Below are 21,161 nucleotides of genomic sequence, written 5' to 3'. Positions count from 1 at the left end.
CAAGATGTCCTATATGACAAGATGATATATATATATTATAGATATATATATATATATATGTATATATATAATATATATATATATATTATATATTATATAATTATATATATATATATATATATATATATATATATATATATATATATATATATATATATATATATATATATATATATATATATTTTAAAATTTAAAAAATAATTTCTCTCTGCAACATTGCCAAATTAACACCAACTTCTGTTCACAAACCCCCCTAAAAACAAACCATTATTTTAATCCGCTATCTTCTTACACAGACAAAATATTATTTTATTTTTTTATATAGAGAAAATGTGCTGTTTTTGTGTGTTCTAAGAAATTCTAATCAAGGATGCACTAATCAGCATACCCCCCATATTCTGTTTTCATTTTAACAAATATAATAGTGTGTTTTTACACTAAAGCAAAGGTTGTAACTTTTACCATAATCCGATATTTCCAAACTGATTTTCAAATAGTTTTATTTTAATTTGTTTTATTTACAAACTTGTATATATTTTTGTTTTTTTTAGAAATCACATTTGTCTTTGTAAAGAAGCTCATCAGTCAAGACAAAGTAATTGGGTACTATAATGTTAATGGCTTAAATGTTACTTTTATTGTGCAATACTTTGATAGAAAGACCGCTTTTGTAATGATCAATGGCTTTGTCAATGTTAAGGTAATATTGTACACTTTTTAAATTATTTTTACAAGAGTAAGTGTTGTTGAAGACTGAGAACTACTTTACTATAGCTGCATTGTCAAAGAAACTTGCAAATTCACATAAACCAGATAATAAAACCAGATAATTCACATAAACCGATAATCTCAAAGAAAAAACAACTTGAACATTTCCATAGTAAAAAAAAAGCTCAAAGTATGGGTTACGCTCATGCAGATTAAACAAAGATGGTTTTGTTAACTGCTGTTGTGCAGTTTATTTGCTCAGTTTCGTAACAGATTTACGAGAGAATTGGGCAACTCGGACTACAAGTGTAGGTCTGAGGACTGGCAATGGCCTAGAAATCCAAATACTCCAGTCTCCAAGCCCTGTGTCCTTTATTACTTGACAACAAGCCAGTGGGTATTTCGGGTATATGCATATCCAACACAATAAATTGTGCGTGATCTGAAATTAGATGTGAAACTGTAAAAAGAAAAATCCACCAAGTTGGATGTTGACACTACTTTTTGTTGGCCATTCCACCACCAACACTACTGTCAAGTAAAATAGCACTTGCTTTCGAAATAGCAACCTGCATTATTAAATGTCAGTTACTTTGCTACTGTTTGAAACTGCTGTAATTTTTCAAATGAACTGTTGTTTGTAATTAGATCTACTCCACCTTAATGTGCTGATTTTAAACTGAAGCCTGTTTGCTCAGAATGGATTGTTTTTCCAGTTTCACATTTACCATGGTCACATGGTGTGATTACTTTGAGTGTGTTTCAGTATGTAACCCAGGGTGTCTTTCAAGTGCTGTGCTCAGACACGATTGATAGAGCACGTGTCAAGTTCTTGGAAACAAATGCTCTCGGAGCAATGGGTTAAGATAGCAATTGATGACATTAAACAAGATTAAAGGAACACAGCCCTCATCATTTCAATGAATTTTCCATTACTTCCCAGATTAGCAATCAGTGTATAAACCAATTAAAAAATGTTAAGCTACTGAAACGATCAGACACTTGTGGCCAATGTCAATATTTGTAATTTTGATTGTAAAATCAAGCTATACTGTTTGAACCATAATGGTTATTCTTTTGGTTAGTATCTATTTATTAAATTAAGTGAAAATGGAGATTGCTGTGTCTTTCAGATGGAGGAAACTGCACCCAAGCACTTAAACTGAAATTCCACAGAAAGCTCTCTTCAAAACAGAGACCATACTGACTGTAATTGCACAGTCTTGCTCTGAGAAGCCAGGGCCATTGGAAACTTTTTTTTTTTTTTAAATCCAATTATGACACCCTTTGCAGGTGGTTTTTTATTTTTTTGAGGGTCAGTATAGCACATATTTTAAGGAAAACCAACAGATTTCTGTACAGTTTAATATCTTTTTACAGAACTCCTTTATATAACGTGATCAATTTTCTTGCAGCTTGGTTTCGGTTTGGTTCAGGTTTCAGTCAGGTTTTGGTCCAAGAGGATAATTTAAATAAAAAATAAAAAAAAATCAAATGTTATCATGCATAATTTATCACCTAATTGAATGCCAGACGTCATTACTTTTGGCTTAAACTGATCAATAACAAACAAGACTTGCAGTTTTGTCAGTGAAAGGTCATTGTAATGTAATTGTAGTGTTGAGTCATAATTTAGGCTGGAGTAATGCTGACCTGACAAGATGTTCCTGCTCTACCCATTTCCTGTACTGTAATACCAAACTTAAATCTGTGACAATATTTCATGTAACTGTTTTACACTTCATAGCTTGTGCATTTTATTTAATAGTTTTTGCATTTTTAGAGAAAACAAACATATTTTGGTAATATATTTCTTTGCTTTGATAGAAGACATTTGTAATTTGACAACTTTGTGAGGGGAGGAGGGGATAATAAAAATAAATAAATACTGAAAACTATTTTGTAGCTTGTTTTCGTGCTTTTTGCTTGTGCGCATACTAAATTTGTATACTAAAACTATCTAATTCATGAAACCGTAATGCACCAAATCTAAAATCCCCTTTTCTACCTAGAACCATACCGTTCAAGATCTGTCTTTCCACAACCACTTTCATTTTCAATCTGGGTTTCCAAAATCCCTTGTGTGAATTCAGTGTGTTTAGAGATTCTTGTAAGCATTGTTTGCTTTTCAAGCATCACTTCAGGGGCCTAAATGTTGAACAGTGAGTGTGTGTTCTCCTGAAGAAGTTGGCACATGATGTTAACAACCACCACCACTAAACCTGGACCATATTTTGTAGTTCACTACAAGTTTAAGATTGTTTGGAGACACTGTGGGAGTTCAAACAACACTGACCACTTAACAGGCAGAGTACCCACAATTTCATCCTATTTGTTTGCAATACACAATCACAACGACCTTGTGTAAATGTGAAAATCAATGAAACAGACACAAATGGTTTTAACTGTGTTGAGCCTCTTGGAGACCAGACTTGATAGTGGAGACCTTCTACTCACAGACCAGTCAAGGGACAATAACACACAGATACAATACAAACAGTGTGGGGATGAGTATGAAACACTGAAACTACTTCTTAATTCTCAAAGACTTGTCATGGTACAGGAACACAGACACCAGATAGGCTAGAGTGAGCACTAATACTGAAACTATCTTGCATTCGCACAGGCTCGTCAACATACAAAAATACACAATCGGAACAATCTGGAAGACATAGCGAAGGGGATGGAACTAAGTGCTTCAAATTCTCGCATACCAATGAGAGCGTAAATGATAGCATTGGGGTCTGCAGTAACTAGTATCACAGCGCGAGTCATGTAAACAGAAACAAAAACACTGCATTGATAAAATGTCCGGCCTTAATTGGTACAGCACTGGCCTCTGATTCACAGGGTAGACAGTTCAAGTCCCACATGTGGCACAGGTGTTAATCCCTGATTTTCAAAACTACCTGCGAGAATTGGCTTTCAATCTGTTTCAAGTCACACATAAAACCAAGTTGGTAATCACCTCTTAACCCCAGGTCCACATCACAAAATGTAATAATGTGTTTCACACAGCAGGAGAGTTGGCTGGCTATCTCTGTTGGTAGAGCTTGGCACCCTGCTTTCTAGATTAGTGAGTTCAAACCCCTATGCTAGGGGTATGTGTTTTCAGACTCAGTTTTACAAAATGGGACAAGTTGTCAGTGGTCTTAAACATCAAACTAAGTGGTTGATCTTATATCCATCTTTGTTATTTCTATGCTTAAGACCTTGCTGCCACCTCGTCCCACTTAGGTCGACATGGGGTAAAGTGGTGCAGTGGGCTAGTTGGCTAATATGATGTACTGTTCTCTTTGGAGGACTTGGTTCAAATCCAGGTGATTCCTTTTTTTTCAAAAAATTGAATAATTTCCTATATTGACAATGATAAAAGAAGGTTTTCTAGATAAGTAAGATGGCAGAGTGGGCTAATGTGCTAGTATGGTGTACTGTTCTCATTGAAGGACTGGGTTCAAATCTAAATGAGCTCCTTCCTTTATTTTCAAAAATGTTTTTCATTTACCTTATAGTAAATGAAAAAGTAATATCTTCTATGGAAGAGAGATGGCACAGTGAGTTAAGTCATTAGGGTGCTGTGCTGATGATCTGAGATAACGGGTCAAATCCAGTTAATTTATTGTTTTAAAAACATTGGTTGATTAATCTTATAGTGAGTGTGAAGCACATGTTTCATGTGGGAGCTGGTGGTGCAGTGGACTAATCCCATGGCCATCTCTCCCTGAAGACAGAAGTTCAAGTCCAGCTCCTGGAGGTAAGTTATGATGTTGGTTGTGTCTTCAAAAAAGAGAAGTCCAGCAGTGGGAGGAGAGACTGGAGGCCACTAGCCCCCCTAGTGGGGAGGAAGGTGGATGGTGGGTGTGTTGTACCCTGATGGAAAGTGGCAAAGTGTGTGTAGAGATTCTAAGGAATTGTATTGGAAGGTTCTTCCCTTTAGGAGGGGAAGAATCTTTACACACAAAAAGTTTTCCATCAGGGTGCAACACACACCTTCCACTTTCCTCCCCACTAGGGGGAGCCAGACCCCCATTCTCTCCCCCCTCTATGTCTGAATGTATGGCAAACTTTCATTTGAAAAATAAAAAAAGTGGACAGTTGCCTTTCCATTCTCTATATAAATATCATTGAGGTTATATGCAAGTTATTTCCTGTAATCCAAAAAGTGTTGTCAGTAAATTGTGTTTATGTTGGCTTTGTAAAAAAAGTAATATTTCATTTTAGCAGCAGGAAATTATCCTGATCTCAAAGCAAGGGTCTCGAGCCTGTCTTCCTAGCTGTTATCACTAACAGTGTGATTTAGGCCTTACACAGCCATGTTACCTGTTCAAGTTTCCAATATCAAAAAGAAAAAAAAGACAGAGCTGCTCAAACATTTATCCCAAGTCTACGATCTCTATTTCAGAACACACAGTACAGTTTTTAATTGGACCGTTCACTACTGGTGTGCAAAACAATTAAGAGTTAGACTGTGCAAAACAAAACGGACAACTTCATCATGAAAAATAAAGATCACGGAACATTGACCAATAAGACGACAAATATTTTAACAACAAGGAGCATTGTGTGCTGAAAGCTCAAAAACAAGAAAATAAGGCATTTGACAGGGCCTGCAAAATATGATGTCTAATACTAATTCCCAGCACTAAAATAATGGGACGTAGCACCATAGTATTCCAATAGATTTAAGAAACTTGACTGCCAAAACTCGGACAAACTCCAAATGCTTAAAATACAATCTCAAAGTTGAACGCATTACAGGGAAGGCACTATTAGGCACTATTAAATATTTGTCTAGTTCATTAAATTTCTCAAATAAATGAATAAATCAAATACGTCTTTGCCTAATTTGCAGTCTAAGCAAAATGGATAGCACTCCTTCAAGAATAGTCACAAAATTCAATTTTGAAGTACAAAGCATCCCTGTTGGCACTGAAATCCCAATAAAGAAAAAAAGTGTGATTTTGTTCCAATACTTCTGTTATAATGAAATTGCTTTAGACAAGTATATATTTTTATTATAAAGCACACACATACTGTAATGATTGATTATAAAACACACACATACTGTAATGATTGATCACATATAGTCCAAATGTAGGTGCCTCTGCGGTTTATTGCTACCTTGTCCAAAAGGATTCCAGTACCTGTTGCTACTGAACCTTGTCAATGCCACAACATCAGCACCTGTTGTGCCAGGTTAAACATTACAGTTGCAGTGTTCATTTGAAATGTGTCTTTATACACTTCACAAGCAAATATCATTCAACATACCGTTAAAACCTCTTCCGTACTATACAATGTATACTCTTGAAGGGATACAAAAAATAGCTTGTTGTGTGTCTCTTTGTGCATATGGCTACAAAATATATTAATACAAGTAAGGTCAAGGTTTCGCACAACTTGGCACATTCATAGTTAAAAAAAGAGGGCACTACTCAAGATTAGATAACTATCCAATGTCAGTTACATGGTGTTCTTGGTGCATGCAACATCTTTTACAATGTTTTTGGTTATTATTTTATTACTTTATAGAGAGTTTCTTTTGGGATTCAGAATTCTCACCCACCATTATAACTTCCTGTGACAGAGAAAGAATGAATCTTGGTTATAAGTCTCCCTTCTGACCTGTAAGGGTGCTGTGTAAAGGGAACAGTGTGACCCAGACTGGATGGTTTGGCAGTTCCAGGGTCAGTTGGAAGTCAGCCATCCAGGAAGGGGGCGGAACCACAGTACACCAAGTCATCATTCTAGACAGGAAGTGATGTGGCAATCGCAAATTGGAGGAAAAGCGATTGCACTCGCTAACCAAGGGGGCGTGGCTGAAGGTACAAAAGGGGATGTGGCCGAGCGAACTAGCTCCGTTATTATGGTTACGAGAGAACTGCTGAAGGACTGTGACATACCGTTAAGTGCTTAGTGATTGTTTGTTTGTCGTAATAGTTGTAAAAGTTTGTTCTTGTTAGATGGCTAACACGATCCAGGAGCTGTCGCTAAAGGCAGCACCAACCCAGACAGCACTGCACTACTGTTCACAAATAAATTTATTTCACCACTCGCACTTAAAAAGCACTCACTTTGGACTTGTGACCGTGTTTGTGTTCTGTGTGTGTATTTACTGCGATTATTATTTTGGGACTGAACCCTGTGGGTTTTACTAAGCAGTACACATAGCTGTGTATTGCCAGCGATTATTATTTACAGTTGTCAAATGACTTTGGATTATAAATAAACTATCACTGCACTGTGAATGTTGTTGTTTGTTAATACTTGAGCACCATATCACCTCTACACCCACTTTGCCCCATGTCCACAGTCTTTGCAAGATTTCAGGAACAGAAGAGACCATCATCTGCATCTCTCAGCTGCCGGTATATATATACACACACACACACACACACCTATGTATGGATATTCAAATGATTAAAAAAAAAAAAAAATGGCATTTCATATTTTTCATAACATTTCATCTAAAAGAAATTGCTTTTATTGCACTTTGCTAAAAATATTTATGCACTTACAAACCAAAGGACATATATTGTGCACAAACAGATAGAATTAACATTGAAAACAAATTCCATCCCTAAAGGAATATATTGAAAATGAACATAATACACAGCCTGTTCTGTATTTGTCTTTATTAATAAAAAAGAAAATCATCATTACAATTCCTTTATTAAAGAATACATATTTACAAATGCATCCAAACGGACTAAAATAGGTACTGAATCCATCCAACTTTCAATATTGTGCTTGATACTTGGGGGAAAAAATTTAATATAAAAATACTATACAGAGAATACATCTTTAATATTACACTTAAATACACATTAATATTAATGCATACATAATATATATATATATATATATATATATATATATATATATATATATATATATATATATATATAGTTAAAAATGCATAGGGATGTATACAGAGGCAAATTTAAAGCCTTTAAAATGAAGTAAAAACATACAGAAGCACATTTCAGGCTCCTATATAATTTTGCATAAAAAACACTTAGCAATACCTTTTAGGTGTCAAATATGGCACATGTCTATACTTACATATAACAACTTGGTATTGGCAATATTATTAAAAAGAAAAGAATAATAAAAATACACTTTTTATCCAGCCATCATGAAGCGACACGGAGCCTCACTTTCGCGAGCAGCACTTTAGTTCATTGGTAAAAGAACACATTTCACAGGACTGTTTTGAAGCAAGTTATACAAGAGCTCTCTTTGAGGGTTAATAAGGAAGTGTCATGAGAACACAAAGATAGTGAATTGAACAGCATTAAGCAAGGGGTCGCCACTATATTAAGCAGTACACAAAAACTAAATAATACTCGTTAGTCTACTCCTAAGACTCTGAAATCCAGTGTCAATTTCTACAGAAATAAAAAAATAATAAGGGATAGTTGAGGGCCTGGTACTAGATAAAAAAGCTATTAAAAATATATTTAAATATTAAAATGTATCTGGTTTTCCTCCCTGACAGATATTGTAGTTGGTTACAGACCATTTGAAAACACCACGGGAATCTAAAAGCAGAAACCTGTTCTTAGTCAACATGCTTTGCAAAAACAAACAGGTTTTCCCAAGAGCTTGATACAGTCACAGCTGTATTTGTTCTACCACATCAGTACATATATTTGAATTGTATGCCAGATGTTTTTAAAAACACATTTTTAGAGCCACTTCAATATTTGTAGAGGAAAGCAAAAAACAAAAAAGATACTTGACTATAACCTAATGGGCCGCTGAAACGTTTTTTTTTTTAATGCTTTCTTAGCTTTACTTAAATGGGGTTATCCATTTCCATGCCAACACCAAATGAAATTTCCAGCACATAAAAAAATAGCTCCTAAGACAACCCACCCACTCGCAAATTTTCCAAGACCAGGCAATTAGACATAGAACAAGTTAATGGATAATGCACTGCAAGGGTCACAGTACTACAGGCCACACTCGTTCACAACAGAATAGATTGCTAATAAACAACCAGCTAACTTTATAACCCTGCCAACAATGTGCCTGAAATAGTTGCAAGCAAATACAAAAGGGGGTTACTAACAAGTGTTTGTGTTCCCTTATCTTGTTTGCACATCTCACACAGTTAGAGCACACGCACAGGACTACAATAACCTGTAGTCCATAAACGGGGTCAAAACAGAATCACACTTTATATAAACATTTTAAACACAAAGTCCTTTGAATATATAAAGGAATGGAAATATATTTGATATAAATATAGAAGCCACACTTTCTAGTACCTTTTATTTTCATTTGGATTTGATAAAATACTTGCTTTGTTTCAGTGCTAATCTTGTTTAACAAAGCCGCACAACAGGCTGGGGATAAAGATATATATATATATATATAAGCCGCATATATGGGGATATATAGATATATATATATATAGATATATTATATATATCTCATATATATCCTCAGTTAATAATGTGGTTAATTAAGTGCTTTTACAAATAAACTAGTGCTTTACAAAAAGGAAGTGAGAACATGAAGTGGAATGTGAATGGGAAACAGTGCCACCTTCAGGTCAGGTTTAACAATTTTACCTTGGGGATACATGTTTTAAATAATGAATGGAGTTTAAGTAACTTGGACATACAACTTAAATGGGACAGGCATTACTAGAATGTATGAAATATATGTGTAAATTAAAATGTGCATTTGTGATCTAACTGAATTTTAAGTTAAAAAAGGGTACTGTATATAGTAATATGAATTGTGAAAACTGAGGTATGTGTGATGTACAAGAGCAGTGCAATTACAAAAAACAAATACTTGAATATACAGCACCATGAAAACACAAAGACAGAGAATTGAACAGCATGAAGCAAGGGATCCCCACTATATTAAACAGTACACAAAAACTTAAAAAGGGATAATAGCCAAACCTTAAATAACTCCCCTCTCACTAGCACAGTAACTTATTTTACTACAAAACATTTAGGTTGGCCATTTCAGCTGCCATCACAGACATTATTTTATTGTGCAGTAGGTACCACACATCCTTGACTGAAAGAGTGAGGTTCAGGTGGGGCATTTACACCCGTGACACATGAAGCGAGTGCAGTTAGGCGTCAGGATAAACAGGCTTCATTGCAATCCAACGGAAAATAAGTCTCGTAATAAATATGTCTTGGTTATTGTCCTTTTAAAAAGGTCAATCTTGGCACAAAAGACAGTAAGAAGATTTAATTGTTAGAGACAGTGAGAAAGTGCATTATAAAACTGAAGCGGTGGTAAATACCAATAATAAATTAAAAATATTAAACTTGTGCCTATTCTAGAAAAACAAAATCAAGTACAAACATGTTCTGTGGATAAATACAAAAATTACTATTTGTGGCACCAAAAAGAAAGAGCTTTAAAACCAAATAATTGTTGTTGTGCGATAAGGTGTTCCAATGAAAACTGGATTAAAGTGTAGTTTTGCACAGGGCCAAATAGGAAAACTACTATTAATTTCTATCCTCTCTTTATTAAACAATTCCCCTGCCTCTGAGCTTTACAAATCCCAGGTGACAAACCGTGAAAGGAAAAAGCAATTTGACCCCTTATCCGCAGATAAATACTGCCTGAAGCTGAAACTGAAATTATGAAATAGCTGTTATACAGTAAGGATGCCGGACTCCATAAAGAAATGGCCTGGGATCTTCTCTTGTGGTGGAAAACATTTCTGCAAGGTCTGGCAATTAATAAATGATCAGCTCATCTCTGTGTACATGAAAAGAATGGTTCTGATTCTATTGAGAGGGCTTGTGTTGGGGGCAGGCTGTATGACATTTTCAGTATGGAGATGATACAAAAGACATTTGGGATGAAGTTTCTGTTTGCTGACTGTTCGTTATACATCGGAGTACATCTTTCAGCTACTTAAAAAATCAGCCAAAAATAAATATCCTTAAAAGACTCAGCCAGCCTTTATCCCAACAACTGCCTACAAAGTGTTTTTGCTCTTCAAATATTTCTCTTCATGCGTATGTGCTTCACATCAAGTAGTTGAAAAAAATAAAATAAAAAAATAAACACAAAAAAAAACACAACAAAAAGAACATCCTTGTGTGACTACGACATTTCAAATACTGTGAATTAAACAGGTTTGTGTCAGCGTTGGGACATGAAGTACTGTCCTGAACCCTATTATAAATCCATTGTGCTCGTTGGGCTTTCCCTTGTCCCCAGAAGCTTGACCTCTTCACTGTCCCCGGTCTGAGCGTGTGCAGACAGTGCCCTGGCCGGAAGCTTGCCCTGCAGTTCCTCGCGGTTGTTGTTCTGAGAGCGTGCAGACAGTGCCAGGGGGTTGCGGCTGATCACCAGCTCAAGCTTATCTCCTGCCTCTGTGATCAGGGGCACCGCCAGGCAACAGTCAAAGTCTCTGGTGCGTACGTGATTCACCTGAAAAGCAGAACATGCCAATGTAAAGCTGGGCAAGGTTTTTGGGCAGAAAACTGAATACACCTGCAAATATGATCATCTGATTGATGGGAAAATCTATGCAGCCCTCATCAAAAGTCAAGCAGACATTGGGACTAAGGAGGTAACATTTATGTCAACCTTCAATCAATGTCAGCTACCAATAGCAATCAAGCCGGGTACATTTACACCTGCCTTTCTTTACAGTCAGTGACATGCTTTGAGTTTATCTGCTCCTTGCCAAATTCCACCTTATTTTTGGCTTCATAGTAAGGTTGGTAGTCAAACTGCCTCTGCCAACCTCAGCGCTGGCTGAGAGATGTCCATTCATTTTTGAGGCAGCACTAAGTACCCCAAAAGAAGAGGCTGTCAATGCTGTGATACATGCTTATGTCAATCAGTTCTCAATTAATTTTATTCTCCAACAAAAATTCTCAAAACCCTAAAGTTGTCCCACTTGAAACAATTATTTGAAAGCCCTGATGGACACTGCAAAATGTCCTACATTAAATGAAAAAAAAAACTCAAAACTTGCTAATTTGTGGTGTTGGGATCAGGGCTGATTGTTGTCTATTTGCTACTTATTAAAATATCTTCAAATGAACTTGTCTACCAGTGACAAATGTCTTGTACGCTAAATAGTTTTTTTTTTTTGTTTTGTTTTTTTTCTTGCAAGAGAGGCTTGTGTTACAATGCCACCGTCTAATAGGCATATGTGAAAGTGAAAAACAGGGACTTGCTCAATTTGGTTAGAGCTTAATTGGTCTTTTTAGGTCAACTTGAATGAAGTCCTTAGTTCTGTATGAAGTTGAGTACAAGCTGTTCCAGCTGTTCTATCTGCAGATCATCCCCAGCTCCATACAATCTCTACCAATTGCCACAAAAAAATAAAAGGAAAAAAGCTTGGGATGAGCAGGAGACACCCAAAACTACTTTAGTAGTTATATTTGGGTAATCTTTCATTAAAATTACTTCAGGGGTTAATACATTATCAGGAATAGATGCTTAGTCATTAAACTATAATTATAACTAAGCTACAATTATAAAGGTAAATGAGAGATAAGATTTACTACTTTAAATCCTTCCAGGTTTGGGAGTTGTTGAACCTCTGCAGCACTTTAAAACATGTTTACACTGCAGTCCTACAGCAACTTGAGATGCTCTGCTCAGAAAAGGCACCAAATAAATATTTTCCTGCCTTACAGGACCAGGTACCAAACACAAACATGATTGCTAACTTCCTTCTAACTGGTGTCTGGCAGTGTCTGCATTCCTCTACCAGAATTTAGGTCTTGTTTTTCAGTGTACAAAAAAAACAAAAACAAAAAAAACTAAAACAAAACAAAACAAAACAAAAAAAAAACACAGATTGCAATAGCTTGGACATGCATAACTAATTAGATTACAATACAAGAGACTGAAATGCAATTTGTGAATAAGGTAGCATTAACCACATGACTCTAGATTTGAACCAAATTAACATGATACCAGTCTTCAGATCCTATAACCCAAGCCAGTGGTTCTCAAGTCACACAGAGCTGCTTCCACTTCCAGCTGACCACAGTCTTTATTAGAAGAGTAGCAGTAGGAAGAATCAAAATGTAAGCCCAGACCATGATTAGAGCACTGCAGCTGTGTTTGAAAACCACTGAACTAAACTAGTGGGTTACCTGCAGGATCCTGTCGTAGGGTTTCAGACCCCCACGGTTGGCCGGCCCGTCTGGGCGGATCATGTTCACGTAAACCCCCTTCTCTAGAAACCCGTCTGAGACGCTGAAGCCAAAGTCATCGCTATCGCTCTCCTTCACGACAGTGACCTGCAACAAAACAAGCATATTTTAATTCACTTACAATCATAAGAACATAAGAAACTTTACAAACGAGAGGAGGCCACTCAGCCCAATTTGCTCGTTTGGTTGTTAGTAGTTTATTGATCCCAGAATCTCATCAAGCAGCTTCTTGAAGGATCCCAGGGTGTCAGTTTCAACAACATTACTGGGGAGTTAGTTCCAGACTCCCATAATTCTCTGTGTAAAAAATTCTTTTTCAGGTCAAAAAAGTCCCTTGGATCGACACTGTCAATAACGTTTAGAATTTTGAATGCTTAAAATCAGATTGGCATGTAGTCTTCTTTGTTCAAGACTGAATAGATTCCTTTTAAATGAATAGATGCCTTTTAAACCTGGAATAATTCTGGTCACTCTTTTTTTTTTTTTTAGCACAGCAATATCCTTTTTGTAGAGAGGTGACCAGAACTGAACACAATATTCTAGATGGGGTCTTACTAATGGATTGTAAAGCATTTTGTTGCCCTTTTTAATAGCTTCCCCACATTGTCTAGATGATTTCTGAGTCAAAATAAACTCCTAGATCTTTTTCACAGATTCCTTCTTCGATTTCAATATCTTCCATATGGTATTTATAATGGACACACTTAAATGTCATTTGCCATGTGTCTGCCGACTTCTAAATCTTATGTAGATCATTTTGAATGAACTTTGCTGCTGCAAGTGTTTGCCACTCCTTCTATTTTTATGTCGTCTGCAAATTTAACAAGTTTGCTTACTATACCAGAATCTAATTCATTAATGAAGATTAGGAAGAGCACAGGATCTAATAATGATCCCTGTGGTACTCCACTGGTTACCTCACTCCATATTGAGTTTTTTTCTCTAAAATCGGTATTTTCTGTTTTCTACATGTTAACCACTACCTAATCCACGTGCATGCATTTCCTTGAATCCCTACTATGTTCAGTTTGAGAAGTAATCTTTTAATGCAAGACTCTGTCAAAAGCGTTCTGGAAATCTAAATAAACAATGTCATATGCTTTTGTCATAGGCTTACTGTTACCTGGTGTGGTTTTGTCACTTTTTCTGTGGATCGGTATTATGTTTGCAATTCTCCAGTCTGTCGGTACAACTCCTCTCTCAAGTTGCATGATCTTGGTTAGCGGTTTGTAAATAACTTCTTTAATGTCTTTGAGTACTATTGGGAGGCTCTCATCTGGCCCAGGGGATTTGTTTTATTTAAGAGCTCCGAGTCCCTTTAACACTTATTTTAGTTAAAACTGGATAGGGACAGGCTGACACGTGGGCAACAGACAAACTAATGTTAAGAAAACGAAAGCAAAACAACATGGTCAAAATCATCCAAATCTAATGCCCTTTTTTGTGTCCTGTGGTGGGTCTGTGCGTGTGTGTGTGGTTTGTATATACAGGATATAACTTGCTGTGTTGCACACAATATAATACTGCCGGTATGTAGTATGTCGGTACTTTGAGTTTAACCAGCATAGGGGGAACTTAAGCCAAGCTCTGCATAATCTAAACACTACTTCATAGGCAGGTACAGTTTTCATTTTTTTGTGCATTGCTTTAGATTAGTAGGATTATGACACTACAGTTCTCTTAGGAGGTGTTCCTATGAGCAGAGATAGCAGAATCCTGCAAGTCTCTCATATCTAACAGATAGGTTACTAATTTCCCTTGGAAAAAAAATGAAAGAATAAAGCATGCAAGCGAGTGAACGAGTGTGTGGTACAGAACTACTGAAGAGGAACTTTCTCATCAACTGCTTTGCTTTTCATTGACTGTTATACCTTATGCAGTTCTAGCGGCGTTGGTGACATGATCTCCTGCATTTCGTCTTTGATCCTCTGCGTCTCCCAGCTCTTCTCGGCCCCACTCCCCGAACTCTTGCTCTTCCTCTTTTCGTCAGCGTGGAGAAGGATCGCTCCTTTCCTCCGAGGGCTTAACCCAGTTTGGCTGACAGAATCTACATGCAACTTGTTCCCGTCAACGTCCAAACTGAGTGTGCTTCCACTCATTATCAGTGCCTGGCCAAAGGCAAGAAAATACAAGCTTTAATATTGCGCCATGCATCATTTTTTTTTATTTTTTTAATTAGACTACTAACAGTTCTTGGGAAGAGATTTAGATATACATGTCACATTTTTCTAATAAGTTTTAAGCAGGTTTCCCTTAGTGTAGTAGGCACACTAAAAGCCGTACTTTGTACACAGTAAAATTAGTAAGGCCCCTAGTAACGGACCAATAATACGAGACCTTAATAAAAAGGTGGGGGCAAGCGTATGCAGTTACATAGACTATACTGACAAATTGTTTATTTAAAAGGTAATTAAACTGCTAAATTGAAGATTAGTCATGTTTAAATTCCTTTCATTATCAGTTGTGAACAGTCATCATTTACAGTCAATTGTTTTGTACAACGATTATCGTTCACTGTGGCATCTGAGGACTAGCGGTAGTCCAAATCTGTGGAGAACGGAATTCCTCAGAATTTGCAGACTCCCGCGGAATTCGCTGTCTTCCATAGACTTGCCATATTCTGCAGCTATATTGTCATCATCATTGTCATAAAGTGGACTGAAATATATAGCTTAGTTGTTCAGTTCTAGTTTTGTTACATTGTCTTCTTTAAAAAGTAGGTGTTAATTAAAGACTGGAGTTAAGGCTTTGACAATGTGGCCCAATGAGAAGTCTCATTGTGATGTGATGTGTTTGTTCAACAGTCTCTAAAGATTTTTGACAGAAATGCTTGATATACTAAATTGGAAGACCTTCGCCCAGACACTGTTTCATATGATTATGTTTACTTGATTTACATGTTTATAAGCCATTATTAATAGAAATACTCAACACACAGGATGCTCCACAGAACACTCTGCACAATTTCCATTGGGTTTTTTTTGCATATAGTTGGCGTTGCTTTATCAGGACATCTTGGGAGAAGGAAAAATATCCTGAAAAAGCAGCTGTCTCAATTAAACAAGAGGCATTTGAGACTACCTTAGGTCATGCTTTTTCGAATAACTAAATCACATCATATTGTGAGTAAATGTTAAACACATAATTTAAAATAAGTGTCAATGTTTTTTTTTATTCCTAAACAAAATTAAAATCACACCTGCGATGTTGACACGCCAACTTTCTTTGCAACAGCAGCCTGAGAAACCACAGGAGACTCTTCCTTCAAGAATTCAATCTGGTTTCAGCAATTTACACAAGTCACAGTGGAATCACACACTCACTGCACTGTGCTACACAACCTGTCCTGCTTTGAAGAGCAATCTCCATTCATTTGAAAATACTGTATCCCAATTAAAAGAAGTGACATCCCATTAAACGGCATACATGTCATTGGTAAGAACCATCTCCCAGAGTTGCATCCCATTCAAGCAGCAATCCCGATTATCAGTATCCCGTATTTTCCTGTAGATTTAGATTGACTCTACCGATGACCCTGCAAAGATACATTGTATTGTCTTGCTGAATCCGAACCCATTCTTTACATCCTGTAATGGTATTCAGTGCATTCACCAACAGAATACAACTTTGTTGAGTAACTATTTGACTGCATTGGCAGCATTATTCATGTTGAGTCTGTTCTAAGTAAATCGACAACTACACCTCAACACTCTTCCGTCTGTTCAATTTCCAGACAGCAGATGGTCCTCAACTCAGCAAGCCATATCTTAACTTGAAAACATTAGACTGCCTGAACTTTACTGGCCTCCTGTGCACTATCAAATAAATTGTATTTTTAATATACAAGAGAGACTGGAGACATGCATGGTTATTTAATGATCAGATGTACACCTAACATCTGACCAGTTTGAATAAGTCATTTTTGGTCAAGTGCAGTTTGTGGGCACGAGAATCTTTACTCCTTATGGAGCCTCAGATGTTTGAATTCTCCCTCTGATTACTTTTTTAAAGACAGTTTGACATTACTTATCCTTGATTTTGTCCTATTTTTTCCTTCAGTCACAGCATAGAGGAAATTGTTTAAGTGACTGAATGAGATATTGCCATGAATGGGAATCTTGAAACATTTTTTGAAAAATTTTAAACTTACCTCTTTCTGCAGTCAGGGCCTAGCTTTGAGTTTATATCCTCCAGCCTCCACCTCATTTTTGGTCTCGCCAAGGGGTTTGGCAGTTGAACTGCCTCCCTATCTCTCAGCCGAATCAAGTAAGCCAAATGTCAAGTCAAATTGCCAAAATGAAGCAAGTCAAAAAGTTGCGATACATGCTTATACCTACTGTTTTTATATATCAACTGTTTCAATTGTCTTTAAAAATCACCTGATGGAATAACTGCTTGGTACAATAAATAAATCAATAAATGTTTCCTGGGGAAAAGGAAGATTACCTCAATCTCCCTTAGGAGCTCAGACTGCCCACAAGTTTCTAAATCTTCCAAAGCTTGGCACCAAAAACTGTCCTCGTGTTCCAGGTTTAGTCCGTCGTGGGGGTTGTGTTGGTGGTGGCTGACATATCTGTTTCAATGCAGGAACCAAAACATGTGAGCAATCCTCTTGAGGGATGAGCAAAGCCGCAACAGCAACAACAGTTCACCATCACTGATGGCAGACTCTGCTAGACTTGCTGGGTAAGTGGGGAGGAGGGTCTTCATAAAAAAACAGTCCTAGTATTAAGAGGGAAGAGCTTTGTTTGTTCAGCCAAAGGAAGACAGAGTTCTTCAGAACAACAACCTTCATGCAGTTACTTAAAAAAATATAGCGATAGGCCCCTCTTCCAAGAGTTAGGACTTTGTGCAGCAAAGTGAAGTTCAGAAATAAATAAATAAATAAATAAAAGTGTCTTTGGACTACCGAAGGTTTAAGAAGACTGTGTTGGTGTAATAGAGAAGCAACAGAAAGAAGATGCGTTATGGGTAAACCGGGAGCTTCACAGTTAGTACAAAGGCAGATGGGACAGAGTTCAGATCTGAGACACAGAACACCTGAGAAGAGAAAGAAAAAAAAAAAACAACAAAACACACAGGGTAACAAGACAATGTGAACGAATGAACACTACAAAAGGTTTTGTTTAGTGTGAATTTCTCAGGTAATGAACACAACTTCTTTTTTTAAATCAAGAAAAATAGTGGCTTGAAAATGAGGTGAAGGTACAGAAATGCAGCTAAAACATGAGGGATATGCAGCAGTCTTGGGGGGGGGGGGGGGGGGGGAATTGCGAAAAAAAGTGTAGATTTGAAAGCAACCAAGAGATGGGACGTTACTCTACAACTTGTCTGCAGTTATTCCATATCTGTAATCTTAAAAGCCATTTGACAGGAAGAAAACAAGCACACAATTACATTACTGTGCACTACAATGACATAAATAGCCTTCCATTTTGTGTGTCTTTTTGCAGGTAAACAGTGTATCCGTCCTGCGTGATAGTTAGGAACTTGCAGTAAATGTTTAGTCAGTATTCCGAAGGAGTTAGGTGTTTGTTTTGTCTTTGTTGTTTTGCTTATTTTTGTTATTAAAGTTGCGCATCAGCGCTATTTTTCTTTCAAACTTGTGTGTGTTGTCTGTGATTTGAGAAGGGTAAAGAACCCAAGCGGGTCTGTTTGGTGACTCGACCGTCACATTTCTATATAAATATGTTTCCTAACTTAATTGACAACTTTTTCAACTCCTCAACCCTCTGAAATTTGAGTTATAAAACATGTCTTCTTGTTACAAAGATACCAGCTCGGCTGGTTAGCATCCATGCCCTTACCCTGTGGGCTTGTCCCAGTCATCCTCGCTAAAGCCCCCGTCAGTGTAGGGGTAGTTCTTCCGGAGGTTGGCGGGAGGGGTGCTATTCCGCTGTTTGGTGTTCCTCCATTCGTGGGGATGCAGCGTGATCCCTGCTGCCTGGTGGATGTATGTACCTAAACAAGGGAGGAATCAATCAAGGCTCACACTTTAGCAAAGATCACTGCTGGAGAAGCCAGGTTCAAACGCTGTGTATGATCAGGCTGCCGTATAAACAGGACCGCTAACTGCAGTAAACTTAACTGTACTACGTGTACATAAACACTGGAATTGTTCAAATAAACTATGTTGCCAAAACAGAGGCATTGAAAAAAGTTATTTTTAAAGTTTTGCCTTTGAATCAATTAGTGTTCTGGATAAATTAGTGTTCTGGATAAAACAGTATTCTCTATTTAATGAACTGTACATAATAGTAAAATTAAGTAATTAATTACTGTACAAAGCCAGTAAGTTGCATCATTCAGCAACCAATGTCTCGGACGTTAGTTTAGTTTAAAAGCAAATAGGTTGGCTAAAACATTAGTATGGGCAGGAAACTGAGCTGAAATGTGGACGTGTTTTAATGTGGCACCTATAAAGCAAGGCCTTCACCTCAGGGCAATAATGTACCAGATGTTACTGTAGCTTGTTTCCTATAAAAGCCCTGGAGGGGTGCTGAACAGCTCACTGAAATGAACACGAAACTCTAATGTTCACTGTACTTCGTCACTTAACCCAGTAACTACTGAAGCGGTCTCACCCTGACTTCCGTATCCTGCATCGAATCCAGAGCCGTCCCAAGACTCCATGGCACTGTCTACGCTGGGAATGGTGGTGGAGTAGATCTCCGAGAGTTTGCACGTCTTCTGGGAGTCTGTCAGCTCGTCTTCGGGATCGCTCACGTCATTCATGGCTCCTAGTTTCTTTTGGGAATTTGGTCCTGCAATATAAATGTATGCACTCATTTTCATGAAAGGCTTTACAACTTGTGTAACCTCCCTCGCTTTTTCTTTACCATTTCAATCACATTAAAACACAGCATTTTATTTAATTGTATCAACCATCCTTAATGGTACAAAACATGATACAGTAGCTTCAGTGTTGGTTGGAGCATTAACATTTTAGATTGTACTTTCAGGCTCAAGGTTATGGCTGAAATGCTTAGCAAAGTAGCAGTTTTATACAAGCACGTTAGAGATGAGGATCCCCTTTACTATTTTGTAGTAAAGGGGCCTGCTTACTGTAGATATTTGTACAGCTGATTTTCAATTCTGTGACTTGGTTCTTCCTGACTAATAAATTTCAGGTTGTTTTGTGAACATCTAAGCAAGCTAGCAAAGTTGTCAGCTGTAACAGACATAACTCATATAGAAACGTGTTTGAACTACCAAGTGTCAGGTTGGTTTGTGTAAAGAAATAAACATCTATGAGGTTTCTTCTAAAACCCACTTTAACCCATGTGGTCTTCTACAGAATGTTGGTCCAATAAACAGTGGCATGACATCTTGAGGACACAAACAAGGTAGCCATGTGCAGTTAAGCTTGTTTAATAAAAAACTGGCTAGTTTTTAGTCAATTAAATGTTCAGTTTTTGCAAAGGCATTTTCTGGTGTTTTAGCACCTGGGTTTATTACATTATGATTTCTATTATGCAGGTTTCTACTGGAGGAGTTATCAGAGGTGAAAGGACACAGCCAAATTCAAGTTGCTGTATCAGCACCAATTTATATGTTATTGCAACACTTGAGGGACACTCTTGCACTGTTCCTCTGACCTTGAAAGTCTTTCTTTTCTCAGTCATCCAGCAAGACTCTTGCTGGCCCATCATGGAGCCCAATAATAAAATCATGCAGCCGGAGAATTTAATTACTGGCCCACCTGCCACCCTCTCTGTCACACACTTACTGTCCACTTGCTTCTTTATCTTCAGGGTGACAGTCTCTCCTGCCATCTGGAGGAGGTGAATGGCTTCGCTCAGTGGTTTCCCCTTCAGGCTCACGTTATTAATGGCTAAGATCCTGTCCCCCACATGAATAGCACCAGTCCTTGGGAGGCAATGTTTGAGAGAAATTTCAATACTGTTGTAGTGTATAGCGTGTATGTCATTAGAAATCTTTGAATTTCAAAGTATCAATGCTGCCTCTTGAATTGTAAATAAGGAAATTCTGCTATGAGAAAAATGGTCGTTAATGTTTGCAAGTAAAACTAAGTTACACTATAAATTAAAGGAATCTTTCTTTTTCATTTTGTAACACTATTCAAATCTAGAAATATGCCATTTAAATAGTTTTGCTTACATTTTTTTATTTAACATTTTGTCTAGTCATTTTCAATGCAATATTCATGGAATTGAATATGTATGTGCATTCTATTTATTTTCGCTTATTTGTTTTCCAAATTGTTACAAATACTTATAAGCAGTGGAGTGTGGATGCCCAACCTTTACCAGAAGC

General features: G+C 37.1%; 1 protein-coding gene across 1 annotated transcript in view; it reads right to left on the bottom strand.

Moving 5' to 3' along the window:
• Positions 1-9,388: 9,388 nt before the first annotated feature.
• Positions 9,389-21,161, bottom strand: part of LOC121298271 (glutamate receptor-interacting protein 2-like) — a 44,991-nt gene continuing 33,218 nt past the window's right edge. The window contains exons 18-24 of the mRNA XM_041225301.1: positions 20,614-20,753; positions 19,469-19,648; positions 18,692-18,845; positions 17,331-17,457; positions 14,756-14,992; positions 12,825-12,971; positions 9,389-11,136 (exon numbers count right to left, since the gene is read on the bottom strand). Of these exons, the coding sequence (XP_041081235.1) occupies positions 10,882-11,136; positions 12,825-12,971; positions 14,756-14,992; positions 17,331-17,457; positions 18,692-18,845; positions 19,469-19,648; positions 20,614-20,753 (1,240 nt within the window). The 3' untranslated portion in view covers positions 9,389-10,881. The remainder of the gene's footprint in view (positions 11,137-12,824; positions 12,972-14,755; positions 14,993-17,330; positions 17,458-18,691; positions 18,846-19,468; positions 19,649-20,613; positions 20,754-21,161) is intronic.

This window comes from Polyodon spathula, chromosome 23, assembly GCF_017654505.1.
Source record: "Polyodon spathula isolate WHYD16114869_AA chromosome 23, ASM1765450v1, whole genome shotgun sequence".
Taxonomy (NCBI): domain Eukaryota; kingdom Metazoa; phylum Chordata; class Actinopteri; order Acipenseriformes; family Polyodontidae; genus Polyodon; species Polyodon spathula.
The sequence above is the reverse complement of the archived record's forward strand: the minus strand, read 5'-3'. Positions and strand labels throughout refer to the sequence as shown.